We start from the raw sequence: 19385 nt of genomic DNA, 5'->3' as shown, positions 1-19385 counted from the left end.
GTGTTTAGACTCGGGGTTCATGTTAGGGTGTTAGGCGTAGACATAAATTTTATTTCCCCATAGGAATCAATGGGGCTGCGTTAATGAGCTTTACACTGCTTTTTTGCAGGTGTTAGACTTTTTCTCAGCCGGCTCTCCCCGTTGATTGCTATGGGGAAATCGTGCACGAGCACATATAACCAGCTCACCGCTGACTTAAAGGGACACTGAACCCAAATTTTTTTCTTTCGTGCTTCAGAAAGAGCATGCAATTTTAAGCAACTTTCTAATTTACTCCTATTAGCAAATTGTCTTTGTTCTCTTGCTATCTTTATTTGAAAAAGAAAGTCTAGAACCTTGGACAGTACTTGTTTATTGGTGGATGAATGTATCCACCAATCAGCAAGAACAACCCAGGTTGTTCACCAAAATGGGCTGGCATCTAAACTTACATTCTTGCTTTTCAAATAAAGATACCAAGAGAATAAAGAACATTTGCTAATAGGAGTAAATTAGAAAGTTGCTTAAAATTACATGCTCTATCTGAATCACAAAAGAAAAAATTTGGGTTCAGTGTCCCTTTAAGCAGCGCTGGTATTGGAGTGTGGTAAGGAACAAAATTTTGCTCAACACTCACTTCTTGCCTTTTAACGCCAGGTTTGTAAAAACCTGTAATACCAGCGCTGTAGGTAAGTGAGCGGTGAGCAAAAACTGCTTGTTAGCACCGCATAGCTTCTAACGCAAAACTCGTAATCTAGCCGAATATGTCTTAGTAATAATGCCACCTTATTTCATCATTTTATTTCTTCTGCAATGAATCTCATATTCATGAGTTTCCTTGATTTTTTTGAAACCTTATTATAGAGATTTTTCTGCAAGAATAATTTACTAATAATTTACTGTTTAATAATAATTTACTGTCTCTTACTGAAATTCACACACACTGTGCTGTGCCTTGGTCTCTCCTATAGATACATTGATATTAATTAACAGGCCTATAATGCCGTTCATGTGAATATACACCCTTAAAACCCTAAAGGAATAGTTACTTATTCCATCTAGAAGACCCAAAGATGAATCATGCCCAGAGTCTCTGCAGTGAACTGCTTGTGCGATGCTGTTTGGTTTATTATACAGCAGTGATGGAATCGAATATTCCAAAAATATGTAGCCCTTAAATAGGTCCCAAAGTGCCTTCCTTTATATGGGATTGAGAGTGGATAAAGAAGAAAAGAGAGAGTGATGAGGAAGTTAGTTTATGGCTCCCTGAGACTAAATACTTTACTGCACGAGAGGAGGGAGGGCTGTGGAGTTCTGCCATATACACTCAACTAACTGTTCTTAAATGGATATGAAAACCAACATTTTTTTTTCATGATTCAGACAGAGCATGCAATTTTAAACAACTTTCTATTTTACTCCTATTATCTATTTTTCTTCGTTCTCATTATATCTTTTGTTGAAAAGCAGTAATCTAAGCTTAGGAGCCGGCCCATTTCTCGAGCACTATATGGCAGCAATTTTGCGAGAATGTCATCCATTTGCAAGAGCACTAGCACTATTTCCTGCCATGTAGTGCTCCAGATGCCAACCTAGGTATCTTTTCAACAACGAATGTCAAGGAAATGAAGCAAATTTGATAATAGAAGTAAATGGAAACTTTTTTTAAAACAGTTTGCTCTGTCTGAATCACAAAATAAATGTTTTTGGTTTCATAACCATTTAAAACTAAATCAAAATCTTTATTTGTGATAAGGTAATTTAGATAGATTCCTAAGTTACTTTTAGTCAAATGGCAACCACCTGACTTGACACGTTATTCAGTCTATTTGTTATAGTACACAACGTTCTGGACTCCATTTATCAAGTCTTGGAAGCTCATGCAATGAGTGAATCATTGCTTCCTAATCTCACTGATCAGAGGTTGATGACTCTAAACATCCCTGTCTCATTCATCCAGGATAACAGACAAGCCATGCTCTAGCACAATCAGTTGTGCAAGAACAGGGGCCCAGGGCTCACCATGAACATGGGGGAACAGGTTACTTGCCTGGGAACCTTGTTTTCCTGCAATATTACAAGACATAATTTATGCTTACTTGATAAATTCCTTTCTTTAATTGCAATACATATGCATAAACTAAATGATGGTTGTTTTAAAGCTATAAAATAAAAAAAAATTAAATCTCTGTAACAAAGAATGGACTAGATTGCAAATTCCAAAGGTCACACAAGGCCACCACTGATTATAGAGCCTTGTCAATCAGCCAGGCTATTTTGACCTCTGCTCATAGAGCGAGTATGATCATTACAAAGAGAAACAGTAGGCCACGTATGTAAGATTTCTCCTACAAAGCAAGTCAGTCACCAAGCAACTACCAACATGTAACTTCCAAAGGATTCACTAAGTGAGGTGCTACCTTGTATTTATTATTTATTAAATCAGAATTTCTAATTCCAAAATATATATATATATTTATAAATATATATACACATTACTGTTGGCTTAAAGTGAAGGTAAACTTTGATGAATGAAAGCCCGGTTTTTAAAAATACTATTTAAAACAGAGGTACTTTCATTCATCAAAGTTTAGAAAGCAGCAGTTTTGTTTAAAAACTTACCTTTCTTCTTTTCACTGTCGGAGCAGCTTCCCCCACCTGGATATCTTCTCTTCACACGTCAGCAATGACTAATCTGGCGTGATCCTCCAATCACGGCTTTCCCCCCAGGAGAGTCATTGCCTGAGGCCATGCCATGATTGGAGGAAGCTGGATTAGTCATTGCTGATGTGTGAAGAGAGGATCTGCGTGCAGGGGGAAGCTGCTCCGGCTGTGAAAAGAAGAGTGGTACGTTTTTAAACAAAACGGCTGCTTTCTAAACTTTGATGAATGAAAGTGCCCCTGTTTTTAATAGTATTTTTAAAAACCGGACTTTCATTCGTCAAAGTTTACGTTCACTTTAATAATGGCTTTTCTTTTGTGCAGACAATGACCTTCACTTTAGAATATTTCCTACAGGAAAATGTAATGTCAACATCCTTATCCAGCATTCTAGTGTGAATAATAGAAATTATAGACATTTCTTGCATATTTTTGTTTCTCAGATCTCGATCAAAGTGGGTTCCTTTGTTTCTGGCATATGATACTATAAGAAATGTTTACATTAACTGCGCTTAATCACTTAAAAACATAATTTATGCTTACCTGATAAATTTATTTCTCTTGTAGTGTATCCAGTCCACGGATCATCCATTACTTATGGAATATATTCTCCTTCCCAACAGGAAGCTGCAAGAGTCCACCCACAGCAAAGCTGCTATATAGCTCCTCCCCTAACTGCCATATTCAGTCATTCGACCGAAAACATGCAGAGAAAGGAAAAACCATAGGGTGCAGTGGTGACTGTAGTTCAAATGAAAAAATTACCTGCCTTAAAGTGACAGGGCGGGCCGTGGACTGGATACACTACAAGAGAAATAAATTTATCAGGTAAGCATAAATTATGTTTTCTCTTGTTAAGTGTATCCAGTCCACGGATCATCCATTACTTATGGAATACCAATACCAAAGCTAAAGTACACGGATGATGGGAGGGACAAGGCAGGTACTTAAACGGAAGTTACCACTGCCTGTAAAAAACCCTTTCTCCCAAAAATAGCCTCCGAAGAAGCAAGGTATCAAATTTGTTAAATTTGAAAAGTATGAAGCGCAGACCAAGACTCCGTCTTGTAAATCTGTTCAACAGAAGCCACATTTAAAAAAGGCCCAAGTGAAAACCACAGCTCTAGTAGAATGAGCTGTAATCCCTTCAGGAGGCTGCTGTCCAGCAGTCTCATAAGCTAAATGAATTATGCTTTTTAACCAAAAAGACAGAGAGGCTGCTGATGTCTTTTGACCTCTCCTCTGTCCAGAATAGACAACAAACAAGGTGAACGTTTGATGAAAACTGTAGTAGCTTGTAAGTAAAACTTTAAAGCACAAACCACGTCCAATATTGTGTAATAGACGTTCCTTCTTTGAGGAAGGATTAGGATACAAGCATGGAACAACTATCTCTTGAGTGATGTACTTGTTAGATACCACCTTAGGAAAAAACCCAGGTTGGTACGCAGGACTACCTTATCCGTACGAAGGACCAGATAAGGAGAATCACATTGTAACACAGATAACTTGGAGACTCTACGAGTCGAGGAATTAGCTACCCAAAAGGAACTTTCCAAGATAAAGATTGATATCTATGGAACAAAAAAGGTTCAAACGGAACTTCTTGAAGAACCTTAAGAATCAGGTTTAAGCTCCATGGCGGAGCAACAGTTTTAAACACAGGCTTGGATCTAACCAAAGCCTGACCAAATGCCTGAACGTCTAGAATACCTGCCAGACGCTTGTGCAAAAAAATAGACAGAGTAAAAATCTGTCCCCTTTTAAGGAATTAGCTGACAACCCTTTTCTCAAAAACATCTTGGAGAAAAGATAATATCCTGGGAATCCAGACTTTACTCCATGAGAAACCCTTGGATTCATAACAATCAGATATTTACACCATATCTATGTTAAATTTTCCTAGAGACAGGCTTTCATGTCTGTATTAAGATATCTGACTCGGAGAAGCCATGCTTTGATAACATCAAGCGTTCAGTCTCCAGGCAGTCCATCTCAGATTGATTCTATTTAGATGGTTGAAAGGACCCTGAGGTAGAGGGACCTGTCTCAGAAGCAGAGACCGTGATGGAAAGGATGACATGTCCACCAGATCTGCATACCAGGTCCTGCGTGGCTACGCAGGCGCTGTCAAAAACACCAAAGCCCTCTCCTGCTTGGTCTTGACCTCCGGAGGAAATCCCACTCCCCCGGAAGAAAAGTCTGACGACTTAGAAAATCCACCTCCCAGTTCTCAACACCTGGGATATGGATAGCTGATAGACAAGAGTGAGTCTCTGTCCAGTGAATTATTGTAAGACTTCTAACATCGCTAGGGAACTTCTGTTCCCCCTTGATGGCTGATGTAAGCCACAGTCGTGTATATTGTCCGACTGAGTATGATGTACCTCAGAGTTGCTAACTGAGGCCAAGTCTGAAGAGCATGGAATATCACTCCCAGTTCCAGAATATTTATTAAAAGGAGGGTCTCCTCCTAAGTCCACTATCCCTGAGCCTTCAGGGAGTTCCAGACTGCATCCCAACCTAAAAGGCTGGCATCTATTGTAACAATTGTCCCATCTGACCTGCGGAAGGTCATACCCTTGGACAGATGGACCCGACATAGTCACCGGAGAAGAGAATCTCTGGTCTCTTGGTCCAGGTTTAACAGGGGGACACATCTGTGTAATCCCCGTTCCTCTGACTGAGCATGCATAGTTGCAGCGGTCTGAAATGTAGACGTGCAAACGGTACTATGTCCCTTGCCGCTACCATTAAGCCGATTTCATTCATGTACTGAGCCACCGAAGGGCGCGGATGGGATGAAAAAAAAAACACGGCAGAAATTTAGAAACTTTGACAACCTGGACTCCGTCAGGTAAATTTTCATTTCTACAGAATCTATCAGAGTCCCTAGGAGGGAAACCCTTGAGATTGGGGATAGAGAACTCTTTCCTTGTTCACTTTCCACCCATGTGATCTCAGAAATGCCAGTACTACGTCCGTATGAGACTGGGCAATTTGGATGTTTGACGCCTGTATCAGGATGTCGTCTAAATAAGGGGCCACTTCTATGCCCCGCGGTCTAAGGACCGCCAAAGCGACCCCAGAACCTCCATAAAAATTCTTGGGGCTGTAGATATCCCAAAGCAAAGAGCTACAAACTGGTAATGCCTGTCTAGAAAGGCAAACATGAAAAACGATGGTGATCTTTATGCATCACAATGTGAGGATAAGCATCCTTCAAATCCATTGTAGTCCTCTATTGACTCTCCTGGATCATAGTTAAGATGGTACGAATAGTTTCCATCTTAAATGACGGAATTCTGAGGAATTTGTTTAAGATCTTTAGATCCAAAATAGGTCTGAAGGTTCCCTCTCCTTGGGAACCACAAACAGATTTGAGTAAAAACTCTGTCCCTGTTCCTCTCTTGGAACTGGATGGATCTCGTACACAATGTAAGAATGCCTCCTTCTTTATCTGGTTTGCAGATAATTGTGAAAGGCGAAATCTCCCCTTTTTTTGGGGGGGAATCTTTGAAATCCAGAAGATATCTCTGGGATATAAATTCCAATGCCTAGGGATCCTGGGCATCTCTTGCCCACGCCTGGGCAAAGAATGAAAGTCTGCCCCCTATAGGATCCGTTACCGGATAGGGGTCCGTTCCTTCATGCTGCCTTAGAGGCAGCAGCAGGCTCCTTGGCCTGCTTATCTTTGTTCCAGGTCCGATTGTCTCCAGACCGCCTTGGACTGAGCAAAAATTCCCTCTTGTTTTGCCTTAGAGGAAGAGGATGCCACACCTGCCCTGAAGTTTTTAAAAGGTACGAAAATTAGACTTTTTTTTTTTTTTGCCCTTGATTTAGACCTATCCTGAGGAAGGGCATGACCTTTTCCTCCAGTGATATAAGCAATAATCTCCTTCAAACCAGGCCCGAATAGGGTCTGCCCCTTGAAGGGAAGTTAAGTAGCTTATTTATTAAAGTCACGACAGCTGACCATGATATAAGCCATAGCGCTCTGCGCGCCAGTATAGTAAAAAACAGAATTCTTAGCCGTTAGTCTAGTCAAATGAACAAGGCATCAGAAAACAAAGGAATTGGCTAGCATAAGCTTGTCAAATATATTCATCCAATGGAGTCGCTTAACTGTAAAGCCTCATCAAGAGACTCAACCCAGAACGCCGCAGCAGCAGTGACAGAAGCAATGTATGCAAGGGGCTGCAGGATAAAACCCTGTTGAATAAACATTTTTTATCCATTGGATCTAAAAAGCACAACTGTCCTCGTCAGAGGTAGTGGTACGCTTAGTTAGAGTAGAAACTCTTCTCTCCACCTTAGGAACTGTCTGCCAGAAGTCCCGTGTGGTGGTAACTATTAGAAAACATTCTTCTAAAAAATAGGAGGGGAAGAGAACGGCACACCTGGTCTATCCCATTCCTTATTAAAACATTTTTAGTAAACCTCTTTAGGTATTGGAAAAACATCAGTACACACCGGCACTGCATATTATTTATCCAGTCTACACAATTTCTCTGGCCCTGCGATTGTACACATTCATTCAGAGCAGCCAAAGCCTCCCTGAGCAACAAGTGGAGGTTCTCAAGCATAAATTTTAAATGTAGAAATATCAGAATCAGGTTAAATCATCTTCCCTGAGTCAAAAAAAAAATCACCCACAGACTAAGCATATTGTGAGGTAGTATCATACATGGTTCTTAAAGCGTCTGTATGCTCTGTATCTACCCCCAGAGCTAACTGCTTTCCTTTAATTTCAGGTAGTCTGACTAATACTGCTGCCAGAATATTATTCACCACCTTTGCCATGTCTTGTAAAATAAACGCTATGGGCGCCCTTGATGTACTTGGCGCCATTTGAGCGTGAGTCCCTGAAGCGGGAGTCGAAGGGTCTGACACGTGGGGAGAGTTAGTTGGCATAACTTTCCCCTCGACAGAATCCCCTGGTAAAAGAAACGCTATGGGTGCCCTTGATGTACTTGGCGCCATTTGAGCGTGAGTCCCTAAAGCGGGAGTCAAAAGGTCTGACACGTGGGGAGAGTTAGTCGGCATAACTACCCCCACGACAGAATCCTCTGGTGATAATGTTTTTAAAGACAAAAAATGATCTTTATTGTTTAACATGAAATCAGTACATCTGGTACACATTCTAAGATGGGGTTCCACCATGGCTTTAAAACATAATGAACACAGAGCTTCCTCTATGTCAGACATGTTAGAACAGACTAATAATGAGACTAGTAAGCTTGGAAAACACTTTAAATCAAGTTAACAAGCAAATATATAAAACGTTACTGTGCCTTTAAGAGAAACAAATTTTGTCAAAATTTGAAAAACAGTGAAAAAAAGGCAGTAAAACAAACGAAATTTTTACAGTACATGTAATAAGGTAACAGAGCATTGCACCCACTTGCAAATGGATGATTAACCCCTTAATGCAAAAAACAGATAAAAAAAAAATAAAAATGACATAGACGTTTTTAAAAACAGACACAACAAACTGCCACAGCCAACAGTGGGAAGCTTCAGTTAACTGTTTCTATGCAAAATTTAAGCCAGCCATGTGGAAAAAACTTAGGCCCCAATAAGTTTTATCACCAAACATATGTTAAAAAACGATTAAACATGCCAGCAAACGTTTTAAAACACATTTTTACAAGAGTATGTATCTCTATTAATAAGCCTGATACCAGTCGCTATCGCTGCATTTAAGGCTTTACTTACATTACTTCGGTATCAGCAGTATTTTCTTAGTCAATTCCATTCCTAGAAAAATATTTTACTGCACATACCTTATCTGCAGGAAAACCTGCACGCCATTCCCCCTCTGAAGTACCTCACTCCTCAGAATGTGTGAGAACAGCAAATGGATCTTAGTTACGTCTGCTAAGATCATAGAAAAACGCAGGCAGATTCTTCTTCCAAATACTGCCTGAGATAAACAGCACACTCCGGTGCCATTTAAAAATAACAAACTTTTGATTGAAGAATAAACTAAGTAGAAAGCACCACAGACTCTCACGACCTCCTATCTATGTTGAGGCTTGCAAGAGAATGACTAAATATGGCAGTTAGGGGAGGAGCTATATAGCAGCTTTGCTGTGGGTGGACTCTTGCAGCTTCCTGTTGGGAAGGAGAATATATTCCATAAGTAATGGATGATCCGTGGACTGGATACACTTAACAAGAGAAATAGAATATATATCTCAAAGGTCAGTTTGTAGACTTGAGCTTTAAGTGCTATAAACGTTACCACTGGGGAAGCAGGTCATGCAGGTGTATATCATTCTCCTATATTCTTGCACTACTACCTCTTGGAATTCTGCTGCACTACTAATTCTTTCTCCTCTCACCATCTTTACATTTTGCTGAATGTATTTTTTTTAGAAGCTGTATGATGAGGAGCACAATGCTTGGAGTATGGTACATGACCAATATATCTGCTTCCCATTATTATCTAACATCCTGCACAGTTGTGTCAGAGAGACATGTGTATTTTATTATTAAGGTGCATGAAAACAAAATTCAGATAGAGCATCTGTCCAATTTATTTCTTTTATCTAATTTGTTTTATTATCTTTGTATCCTTTGTTAAAAACAAATATACATAGGTGGGCTCAGAAGCTGCTGAGTGGATGCTGCACATATTTTGCCTTTTGTCATTGGCTTTCGGCTTTCAGCTAGATCTCAGTTTTGCATTACTACTCCTTCAACAAGGGATACCAAGAGAATGAAACATGTTAGATAATACAAGCAAACTGGAAAGTTGTTTAAACTTATACTATCTATCTGAATAATAAAGAACAATTTTGGGTTTCATGACTGGATATGTGCAAAAGAGTCTGGACACCTTCTCACCCTCTTAGCCCTTCAAAAAAGACTAAGACCTAGATTTGGAGTTTGGCGTTAGCCGTGAAAACCAGCGTTAGAGGCTCCTAACGCTGGTTTTAGGCTACCGCCGGTATTTGGAGTCACTCAAAATAGGGTCTAACGCTCACTTTTCAGCCGCGACTTTTCCATACCGCAGATCCCCTTACGTCAATTGCGTATCCTATCTTTTCAATGGGATTTTTATAACTCCGGTATTTAGAGTTGTTTCTGAAGTGAGCGTTAGACATCTAACGACAAAACTCCAGCCGCAGGAAAAAAGTCAGTAGTTAAGAGCTTTCTGGGCTAACGCCGGTTTCTAAAGCTCTTAACTACTGTACTCTAAAGTACACTAACACCCATAAACTACCTATGTACCCCTAAACCGAGGTCCCCCCACATCGCCGACACTCGAATAATTTTTTTTAACCCCTAATCTGCCGACCGCCACCTACGTTATCCTTATGTACCCCTAATCTGCTCCCCCTAACACCGCCGACCCCTGTATTATATTTATTAACCCCTAATCTGCCCCCCTCAACGTCGCCTCCATCTGCCTACACTTATTAACCCCTAATCTGCCGACCGCAAAGCGCCGCCACCTACGTTATCCTTATGTACCCCTAATCTGCTGCCCCTAACACCGCCGACCCCTATATTATATTTATTAACCCCTAATCTGCCCCCCACAACGTCGCCTCCACCTGCCTACACTTATTAACCCCTAATCTGCCGAGGGGACCTGAGCGCTACTATAATAAAGCTATTAACCCCTAATCCGCATCACTAACCCTATAATAAATAGTATTAACCCCTAATCTGCCCTCCCTAACATCGCCGACACCTAACTTCAATTATTAACCCCTAATCTGCCGACTGGAGCTCACCGCTACTCTAATAAATGTATTAACCCCTAAAGCTAAGTCTAACCCTAACACTAACACCCCCCTAAGTTAAATATAATTTACATCTAACGAAATTAACTCTTATTAAATAAATTATTCCTATTTAAAGATAAATAATTACCTGTAAAATAAATCCTAATATAGCTACAATATAAATTATAATTATATTATAGCTATTTTAGGATTAATATTTCTTTTACAGGTAACTTTGTATTTATTTTAACCAGGTACAATAGCTATTAAATAGTTAAGAACTATTTAATAGCTAAAATAGTTAAAATAATTACAAAATTACCTGTAAAATAAATACTAACCTAAGTTACAATTAAACCTATAAATAAATTAATTAAATAAACTACCTACAATTACCTACAATTAACCTAACACTACACTATCAATAAATTAATTAAATACAATTCCTACAAATAAATACAATTAAATAAACTAGCTAAAGTACAAAAAATAAAAAAGAACTAAGTTGCAAAAAATAAAAAAATATTTACATTATTGGATTATTGGATTAAGATATCGGAGCCAGGACGGATCGGTGATACCCGGTGAGGTGAAGACAAGGTAGGATGATCTTCAGGGGCTTAGTGTTAGGTTTATTTAAGGGGGGTTTGGGTTAGATTAGGGGTATGTGGGTGGTGGGTTGTAATGTTGGGGGGGGGTATTGTATGTTTTTTTTTACAGGCAAAAGAGCTGAACTTCTTGGGGCATGCCCCGCAAAGGGCCCTGTTCAGGGCTGGTAAGGTAAAAGAGCTTTTAACTTTAGTAATTTAGAATAGGGTAGGGCATTTTTTATTTTGGGGGGCTTTGTTGTTTTATTAGGGGGCTTAGAGTATGTGTAATTAGTTTAAAATTGTTGTAATATTTTTCTTATGTTTGTAAATATTTTTTTATTTTTTGTAACTTAGTTCTTTTTTATTTTTTGTACTTTAGCTAGTTTATTTAATTGTATTTATTTGTAGGAATTGTATTTAATTAATTTATTGATAGTGTAGTGTTAGGTTAATTGTAGGTAATTGTAGGTAGTTTATTTAATTAATTTATTGATAGTGTAGTGTTAGGTTTAATTGTAACTTAGGTTAGTATTTATTTTACAGGTAATTTTGTAATTATTTTAACTATTTTAGCTATTAAATAGTTCTTAACTATTTAATAGCTATTGTACCTGGTTAAAATAAATACAAAGTTACCTGTAAAATAAATATTAATCCTAAAATAGCTATAATATAATTATAATTTATATTGTAGCTATATTAGGATTTATTTTACAGGTAAGTATTTATCTTTAAATAGGAATAATTTATTTAATAAGAGTTAATTAATTTCGTTAGATGTAAATTATATTTAACTTAGGGGGGTGTTAGTGTTAGGGTTAGACTTAGCTTTAGGGGTTAATACATTTATTAGAATAGCGGTGAGCTCCGGTCGGCAGATTAGGGGTTAATAAGTGTAGGCAGGTGGAGGCGACGTTGTGGGGGGCAGATTAGGGGTTAATAAATATAATATAGGGGTCGGCGGTGTTAGGGGCAGCAGATTAGGGGTACATAGGGATAATGTAAGTAGCGGCGGTTTACGGAGCGGCAGATTAGGGGTTAAAAATAAAATGCAGGTGTCAGCGATAGCGGGGGCGGCAGATTAGGGGTTAATAAGTGTAAGGTTAGGGGTGTTTAGACTCGGGGTACATGTTAGAGTGTTAGGTGCAGACGTAGGAAGTGTTTCCCCATAGCAAACAATGGGGCTGCGTTAAGAGTAGAACGCGGCTTTTTTGCAGGTGTTAGGTTTTTTTTCAGCTCAAACAGCCCCATTGTTTCCTATGGGGGAATCGTGCACGAGCACGTTTTTGAGGCTGGCCGCGTCCGTAAGCAACTCTGGTATCGAGAGTTGCAGTTGCGTTAAATATGCTCTACGCTCCTTTTTTGGAGCCTAACGCAGCCTTTATGTGGACTCTCAATACCAGAGTTATTTTTATGGTGCGGCCAGAAAAAAGCCGGCGTTAGTTTTTCGGGTCGTTATCGACAAAACTCCAAATCTAGTCTTAAGATCTCTCAACTTAGTCAAAAAATTGTGTTTATGGATTCCAAGATTATGAAAGGCGCTGTATTTTATTTATGCATTATTGTTTAATATTTTATTAAATTTCATTTATTAATCCTGCTTAGTTGTTGGGCTGATTATCCTAACGAAATTCGCTGTATAAATTTTGGGTTTCATGTCACTTTAAGAACCTATAGTTTATTTATCCGGGTGTTAAGATAATTTTGGTGCTCATTACTAATAATTTATACATTATCCTTTCTGAACCTTGGAAATATATTTTTTCAAAAATCTTCACTGATTTGTAAATAGTAAAGAAACTCTCAAGCTGTTTAAACTCTGGTACAGTTGCTAGTCCAAGGGTGACGAATCTATGGCCCAAGGTGGCACTTATAACCTATTATCTAGCCTCTGAGTTACCATCATACTGCTTTGTTTATTTAGCTGCAATTGCTGTGCTTAACAATCTTTTTTCTTACGCATCCATAATAGATATAAGCAAATACATTTAGGCTAGATTACAAGTAGCACTGTATTTTTTTTCCCGCAAATGCGAAAACTCGGCTAGAGATAAGGCTTTTGCAGTAGTCGGGTTGCGTTTGTATTCCAACTTCCAAAAAAAATTATTTTCCGCAAGTGGTAAGCCGAATAGCACAAGTTTTCGTGTGTGCGTGCATGTATTCCCCCATAGAAATCAATGGAGAAAAGAAAATTAGAAAGAAACCTAACCCACGAGATCGAGCATAAACAATCGCATTTTCATATTCCCCATAGAATTCAATAGAGAGAAAAAAATTGTTGAAAAAAAATTCCCACCGCGGAAACATAGCATATTCACATTAGCAAATGTGAAATATTTACAGTAAATACATAGTTAAAATCTTTACCAAATATGAATATTGCATATACGTATATGTTTTTGCATCTTTTCATCTACTTAAAGGGACATTAAACACTTTGAGATGGTAATATAAAATGATAAATTGTATATAATAAAACAACTCTGCAATATACTTTCATTATTTATGTTGTCCTCTTTGCCTGTAATTCCATTCTGAAATTGTGAGCTTTTCAGTTTCTGTTAGAAATGGAAGTGCAGAACACTGTTAAATACAGCACAACCATTGGCTGCACACTCTAGTGACCTATGTATAACTGTCCCTAATTGGTCACAGCAGAGAAGGTAACACAAGTTACAACATGGCAGCTCCCAGTGTTTTATAGACACTAAAACTTTACACTTATTTTGTCACATTTTAAACAACTTCTGAAACTTTAAAAAATACATCTACATGTTACTCATGGACTAATCTTTTCTTTGAATGCATCATTCTATCTAGCATGTATTTAGTGTTTAATGTCCCTTTAATACCAAAGGGCTCTAATGCACTTTTATATATATATATATATATATATATATATATATATATATATATATATATATATATATATATGTGTGTACATATGTATTTATGTGTTTTTATATGTGTATATATGCCTGTCAATACATATATACACATATAAATACATTTATATATATGTACACACATACAGACATATCTATATACATACAAATACATGTAGCAATGTATCTGTATATATCTCTATGTTAAAATACTTTAGCTGCTTTTTTTTTCTTCTAACACCTGAGATCTCATATCTTTGAACCCTTATAACTTTTTTGTGCAATATTTTTTAAAAATATTTTTTAGTAGATGATGTCAATATGAGTGTAACTGTGCTTTGTAATGTATTTTTAAAGTTTGTGCAACTTTTTAGTTTCGGGAAAGTAAATGGCTATTGCCCTAGCACAATTGCGATTTCACTCAACTTGTAATATCAGCGCAATTAAAAATGCTTTTGAAAAAGACGATATCGCTTGCACAAAACTGTTTGCGCCTCACTTGTAATCTAGCCCTTTATATGTTATGGTTTGCAAACTTTAATTTTAATGTTGCTTTAATGTTGCTTTATAGTAAATAAAAAAAAATCTCAAGAGAATTTTAGAAGATTTTAGCCATTTTAGGTGCACACTCTCAAAAAATGTTGCCATTGCTGCACTAGTCAGTTTTTAAAAAGAATTATAATTAAAAGCAGAACTTACCAAAAGCTTTAGCGACATCTCCAGGACAGCTGCAACCCCCATCCTTAAATAAAAAGGTCAGAATCAATCACAAGTAAGCAATGCAGGACAGCAAATTAATAACAGGTATCTGGCAGCCACTTTAGGTCGTTCTTCATGATCTTGCTTACTAAAGGGACAGTAAACGCTTTGTAATTACATTTTTTCTGCAGTCTTCAAGTTGATTCACAGATGAATGCAGTCTGAATGCTATCACAACTATTTAACTTCTTGTTTTCTGCAATGTTCTTTTTCAATGGTCAAACCACATCTACCACTTTCCTTATTTGGAGGAGTCAATCTGGACTTGAGTGCCACTGTCATTGTGTTAACAAAATTTCCATTATTTGGCTTCAGCAGAAATGAAAATATAGCAGACTGCAAATCAGGCAAATACATACGGTCGGCTTGGAAAGTTTCAGTTTTCAGTACTGAAAAATCCACAATATTTAGACTTAAATGGACATGAAACCGAAAATGTTTCTTTTACTAATTTACTTCTATTTTCAAATTTGCTTAGTTTTCATGTTTTCTTTGTTGAAGAGATATCTAGATAGGAAACGTGCACATGTCATGACAGGAAATAGGGCTGCCATCTAGTGCTGCAGACACGTGCACACTCCTGAACTTACCTTCCTGCTTTTCAACAAAGGATAACAAGAAACAAATAATTGATAATAGGAGTAAATTAAAAAGTTGTTTAAAATTGTATGTTCTATCTGAATCATGAAACAAAAATGTTGGGTTTAAAGTGACAGTAATGTCATAATTAGACATTCATGATTTAGACAGAGCATACCATTTTAAACAATTTACAATTTACTTCAATTATTTAATTTGCTTCATTTTCTTGTTATCCTTTGCTGAAAAGTTTATCTAGGAAAGCTCAGGAGTAGCAAAGAACCTAGGTTCTAGCTGCTGATTGGTGGCTGAATATATATATACCGATTGTCATTGGCTCACCCATCTGTTCAGTTACAAACATTAGTGAATTGCTGCTCCTATAACAAATGATACCAAGAGAATGAAGCAAATTTGATAATTAAAGTAAACTGGAAAGTTGTTTTAAACTTGTTTGCTCGACCTAAATCATGAAAGAAAAAATATGGGTTTCATGTCCCTTTAATGTCCCTTTAAATTACAGGAAAAGGGGGACAAGATAAATAATAAAAATATATTGCAAATGTTTTTTTATTATGCATAATTAAGCATTTTATATTTTAAATAACAAAGTGTATACTATTCATTTAAGTAATATTTTATCTGGACTATAGTTTAGTAAGAACATGCTATGCTAACATGTTACGTGTTAACGATTATAAAGTGCAAATGTTCTGTCTGTCTTTGCAAATACCTTACTCCATGCATGCACTCGTTTGAACAGTTTTACAGGCCTGTAAGAAGGGAGATCTCTGAGAAGGTAAATGTGATGACTTCAGCTAGGGTATATAGATGACTCACACTACCATAATGTGTTTATCTCAGAACTAGTGATAATAAGGATACCACAAACCAGTTACTAATTGCAGCTAAGAAAACATGCATGAAACTTGTCGAGATAAAAAAGGTATTTTGTTACATAAGAAGTTGAATGCTTGTGTAAAATCTCTGTATTGTCGGCCAGATTACAAGTGGAGTGCTAATTAACGTTTCCGCTCAAGCTTTAATTGCGCTCGAAGTAAGCTTTTTGCGCTTGTCGAGTATTAGAGTTAAAAGTAAACTGTTCTCGCTCGCACTCCAACCCAATGACGCAAAAAGACGAACTTATACATATGTTTGTATCTCAATGTTAAAGCCATTTGCCTCATATCTTTGAGCCCTTAAAACTTTTGTGTGCAATGTTTTTTTGTAAATAATTTGTATTAGTTTAGTGTGATTGTGAGTGTAACTATATTTTGTAATGTATTTTTGATGTGTCTTTTGCAACTTTTTTGTTTCCCAAAATAGTTAAAGAACCACTCAATGCAGTAGAGTTGCATAATAAACTTGTATCCTGGGACAGACATCAGCCAATCACAGACTAGTATGCGTATACCCTGTGAGCTTGTGCACATGCTCAGTATGATCTTTTTACCCAGAAAGTCTGATAATAGATGTAAATTAGAAACTGTCTTAAAACTGCTGCTTTTTCTGAATCATAAAAGTTTTTTTTTACTTTAGTGTCCCTTTAACCAGAGCTCTGAAGTTGTGTTAATCATTCGATCTCGATTACATTTACTTTCAACTCGTAATACCAGCTGTAAGTACGACGAGTACAAACACCCTCAATAAACCCCTTATCGTTCGTGTGCAAACCTTTGCTTTCAACTTGTAATCTAGCCCTAAATAAATGCTAGATTGAATAATGGGTTCAAAGGAGATATAAGCCTGAGAATAATATGCAGATGAGTTAGTTAAAATTATGTTAGGTGTTTAAATACTAAAAAAGTGTAAAGTTTTCATAATGTAATGAGCGCCGCCATCTTAAAACCTAGGTTTTCTTCTCTGCTGATGTCAATTAGCAACAGTTATAAATAGTTTACTATAGTGTGCAACCAATAACTGTGCCTAATATAACAGTGTTATGTCTGGAGTTTCCACTTTAAAGGGACATGAAACCCAAATTTTTTCTTTCATGATTTAGAAAGAGAATGCGATTTTAAACATCTTTCTAATTTACTTCTATTATCTAATTTGTTTTATTCTCTTGATATTCTTTGCTGAAAAGCATATCTAGATATGCTCAGTAGCTGCTGATTGGTTGCTGCACATAGAAGCCTCGTGTGATTGGCTCACCCATGTGCATTTCTTTTTCTTCAACTAAGGATATCTAAAAAATGAAGCAAAATAAATAATAGAAGCAAATTGTAATGTTGTTTAAATTTGTATTCTCTATCTGAATCATGAAAGAAAGATTTTGGGTTTAGTGGCCCTTTAACTTTAAACAGGATCTGGAAATCCCACTATTTTCAGAATTCAATTAAAGCAAAAGAGGATAAAATTAATAATGAAAATATATTGAAAATATATTGCAAAGTTGTTTACTAAATAAAATAAAACATTTTATAGAACAACGACAAAATGTTTAATGTCCCTCTATGTCAAAATGAAACTTTCATGATCATATAGGGCATGAAATAATGTGCAATATATATATATATATATATATATATATATATACACACATATATATAAGCAAAGGACCCCTATGAATTAATATGTGAAAAATATATTTGAAGTATATTCCCATTGATATTTTACATTTTTTAGTACACCTGTGTGACTAGGAATAGGAAATTGTTCAACCATGACTTCCTGTATAAATATGAGGTAACACATATGCCAAATTCCCTTAGTCATTAATCACAATGGGTAAAATCAAAGAATATAGTTGTGATGTGCTGCAAATGGTTGTTGAGCTTCACAAAATGGGAAGTGGCTACAAGAAAGTAGCAAAAGCATTGAAAATACCCATTTCCACCATCAGGGCAATAATTAAGAAGTTCCAGTCAACTGGAAATGTTATGAGTCAACCTGAAAGAGGATGTGTGTCTATATTATTATTATATTATACAATATTATTATTGTGAAGAGGATGGTTTGAGTGGCCAAAATATCTCCATGGATCACAGCTGGAGATTGCAGAAGGTAGTTGCATCTTTGGGTCAGAAAGTTTCCAAAACTACAATCCGACATCACCTACATCATCACAAGTTATTTGGAAGGGTTTAAAGAAAAAAAACTCTACTCTCATCCATAAACAAACTCAATCGTCTTCAGTTTGCCAGACACTACTTGAACTTCAAATGGGATTGGGTTTTATGGTCAGATGAAAACCAAATAGAGCTTTTTGGCAATAAACACAAGAGGTGGATTTGGCGCACACAGAGAGGTAGCCATTCGGAAAAGTACCCCATGCCCATGGTTACATATAGTGGTGGCTCATTTAATGTTTTGGGGCTGATTTTCTGCCAGAGGACCTGGACATTTTGTCAGGATACATGTCATCATGGATTCTATCAAATATCAACAGATATTAAATGAACACCTGACTGCCTCAGCCAGAAAGCTTAAAATGGGCCGTGGTTGGATATTCCAGCAGGACAATGATCCAAAACATACATCTAAATCAACACAAAAATGGTTTACTGATCACAAAATCAAGGTCCTGCCATAGCCATCCCAGTTCCCTGACTTGAACCCAATAGAAAACCTGTGGGGTGAACTGAAGAGGAGAGTCCACCAGTGCCGACCTCAAAATTTGAAGGCTATGGAGAGATTCTATATAGTAGAATGGTCTCAGATCCCTTGCCATGTGTCACGAATACCTCAGGATTCAGCTAAGAAAGGGTTAATCCTGTTCAGCTTGTGAACTAAGAACAGTTGTTTGTTTTTTAAAAAATAGCTGTGTCCTGGGTTTGTGTTTCTTTGAAGTGCCAGGAGCATCATAAATGCTTGGCAGTGTAAACAGGATAGAATTTTATGGCTTAGACTGTCAGGAGAATACATGATAGAAAACAGGGCCTCAGTCACAGAAACTGATAAGGTCACTAAAAGGACATTGGTATTATGTATATATGTGTTTAAAACTGTTATGACATTAAGTGAAGGGAAATCTGTCATATCTGGTATCAAATTGATTCTCCCAATGAAACCAAGAGAGTACCGGTCAGTATATCTGACTATAGAGTGGCCTATCAGAAATTATAATGGGTTCTATAATTTCAGGCAAAAAAACTTAGTTTATTGAAGGTCATAAAGACAGGGGGGTTTCTTAGCCCGTCCAGGAGGGTGTGGTCAGGCAACCTGATCTATGGAAAAGAGGTATAAGAATC

At 37.1% G+C, this 19385-nt stretch overlaps 1 protein-coding gene across 1 annotated transcript in view; it reads right to left on the bottom strand.

Moving 5' to 3' along the window:
• GMPR (guanosine monophosphate reductase) overlaps positions 1–19385 on the bottom strand; it is a 257883-nt gene that overhangs the window by 98638 nt on the left and 139860 nt on the right. The window contains exon 7 of the mRNA XM_053714765.1: positions 14554–14596. Within this exon, the coding sequence (XP_053570740.1) occupies positions 14554–14596 (43 nt within the window). The remainder of the gene's footprint in view (positions 1–14553; positions 14597–19385) is intronic.

This window comes from Bombina bombina, chromosome 5 (genome assembly GCF_027579735.1).
Source record: "Bombina bombina isolate aBomBom1 chromosome 5, aBomBom1.pri, whole genome shotgun sequence".
Lineage (NCBI taxonomy): Eukaryota > Metazoa > Chordata > Amphibia > Anura > Bombinatoridae > Bombina > Bombina bombina.
This window is presented reverse-complemented; position numbering and strand designations above follow the sequence as displayed.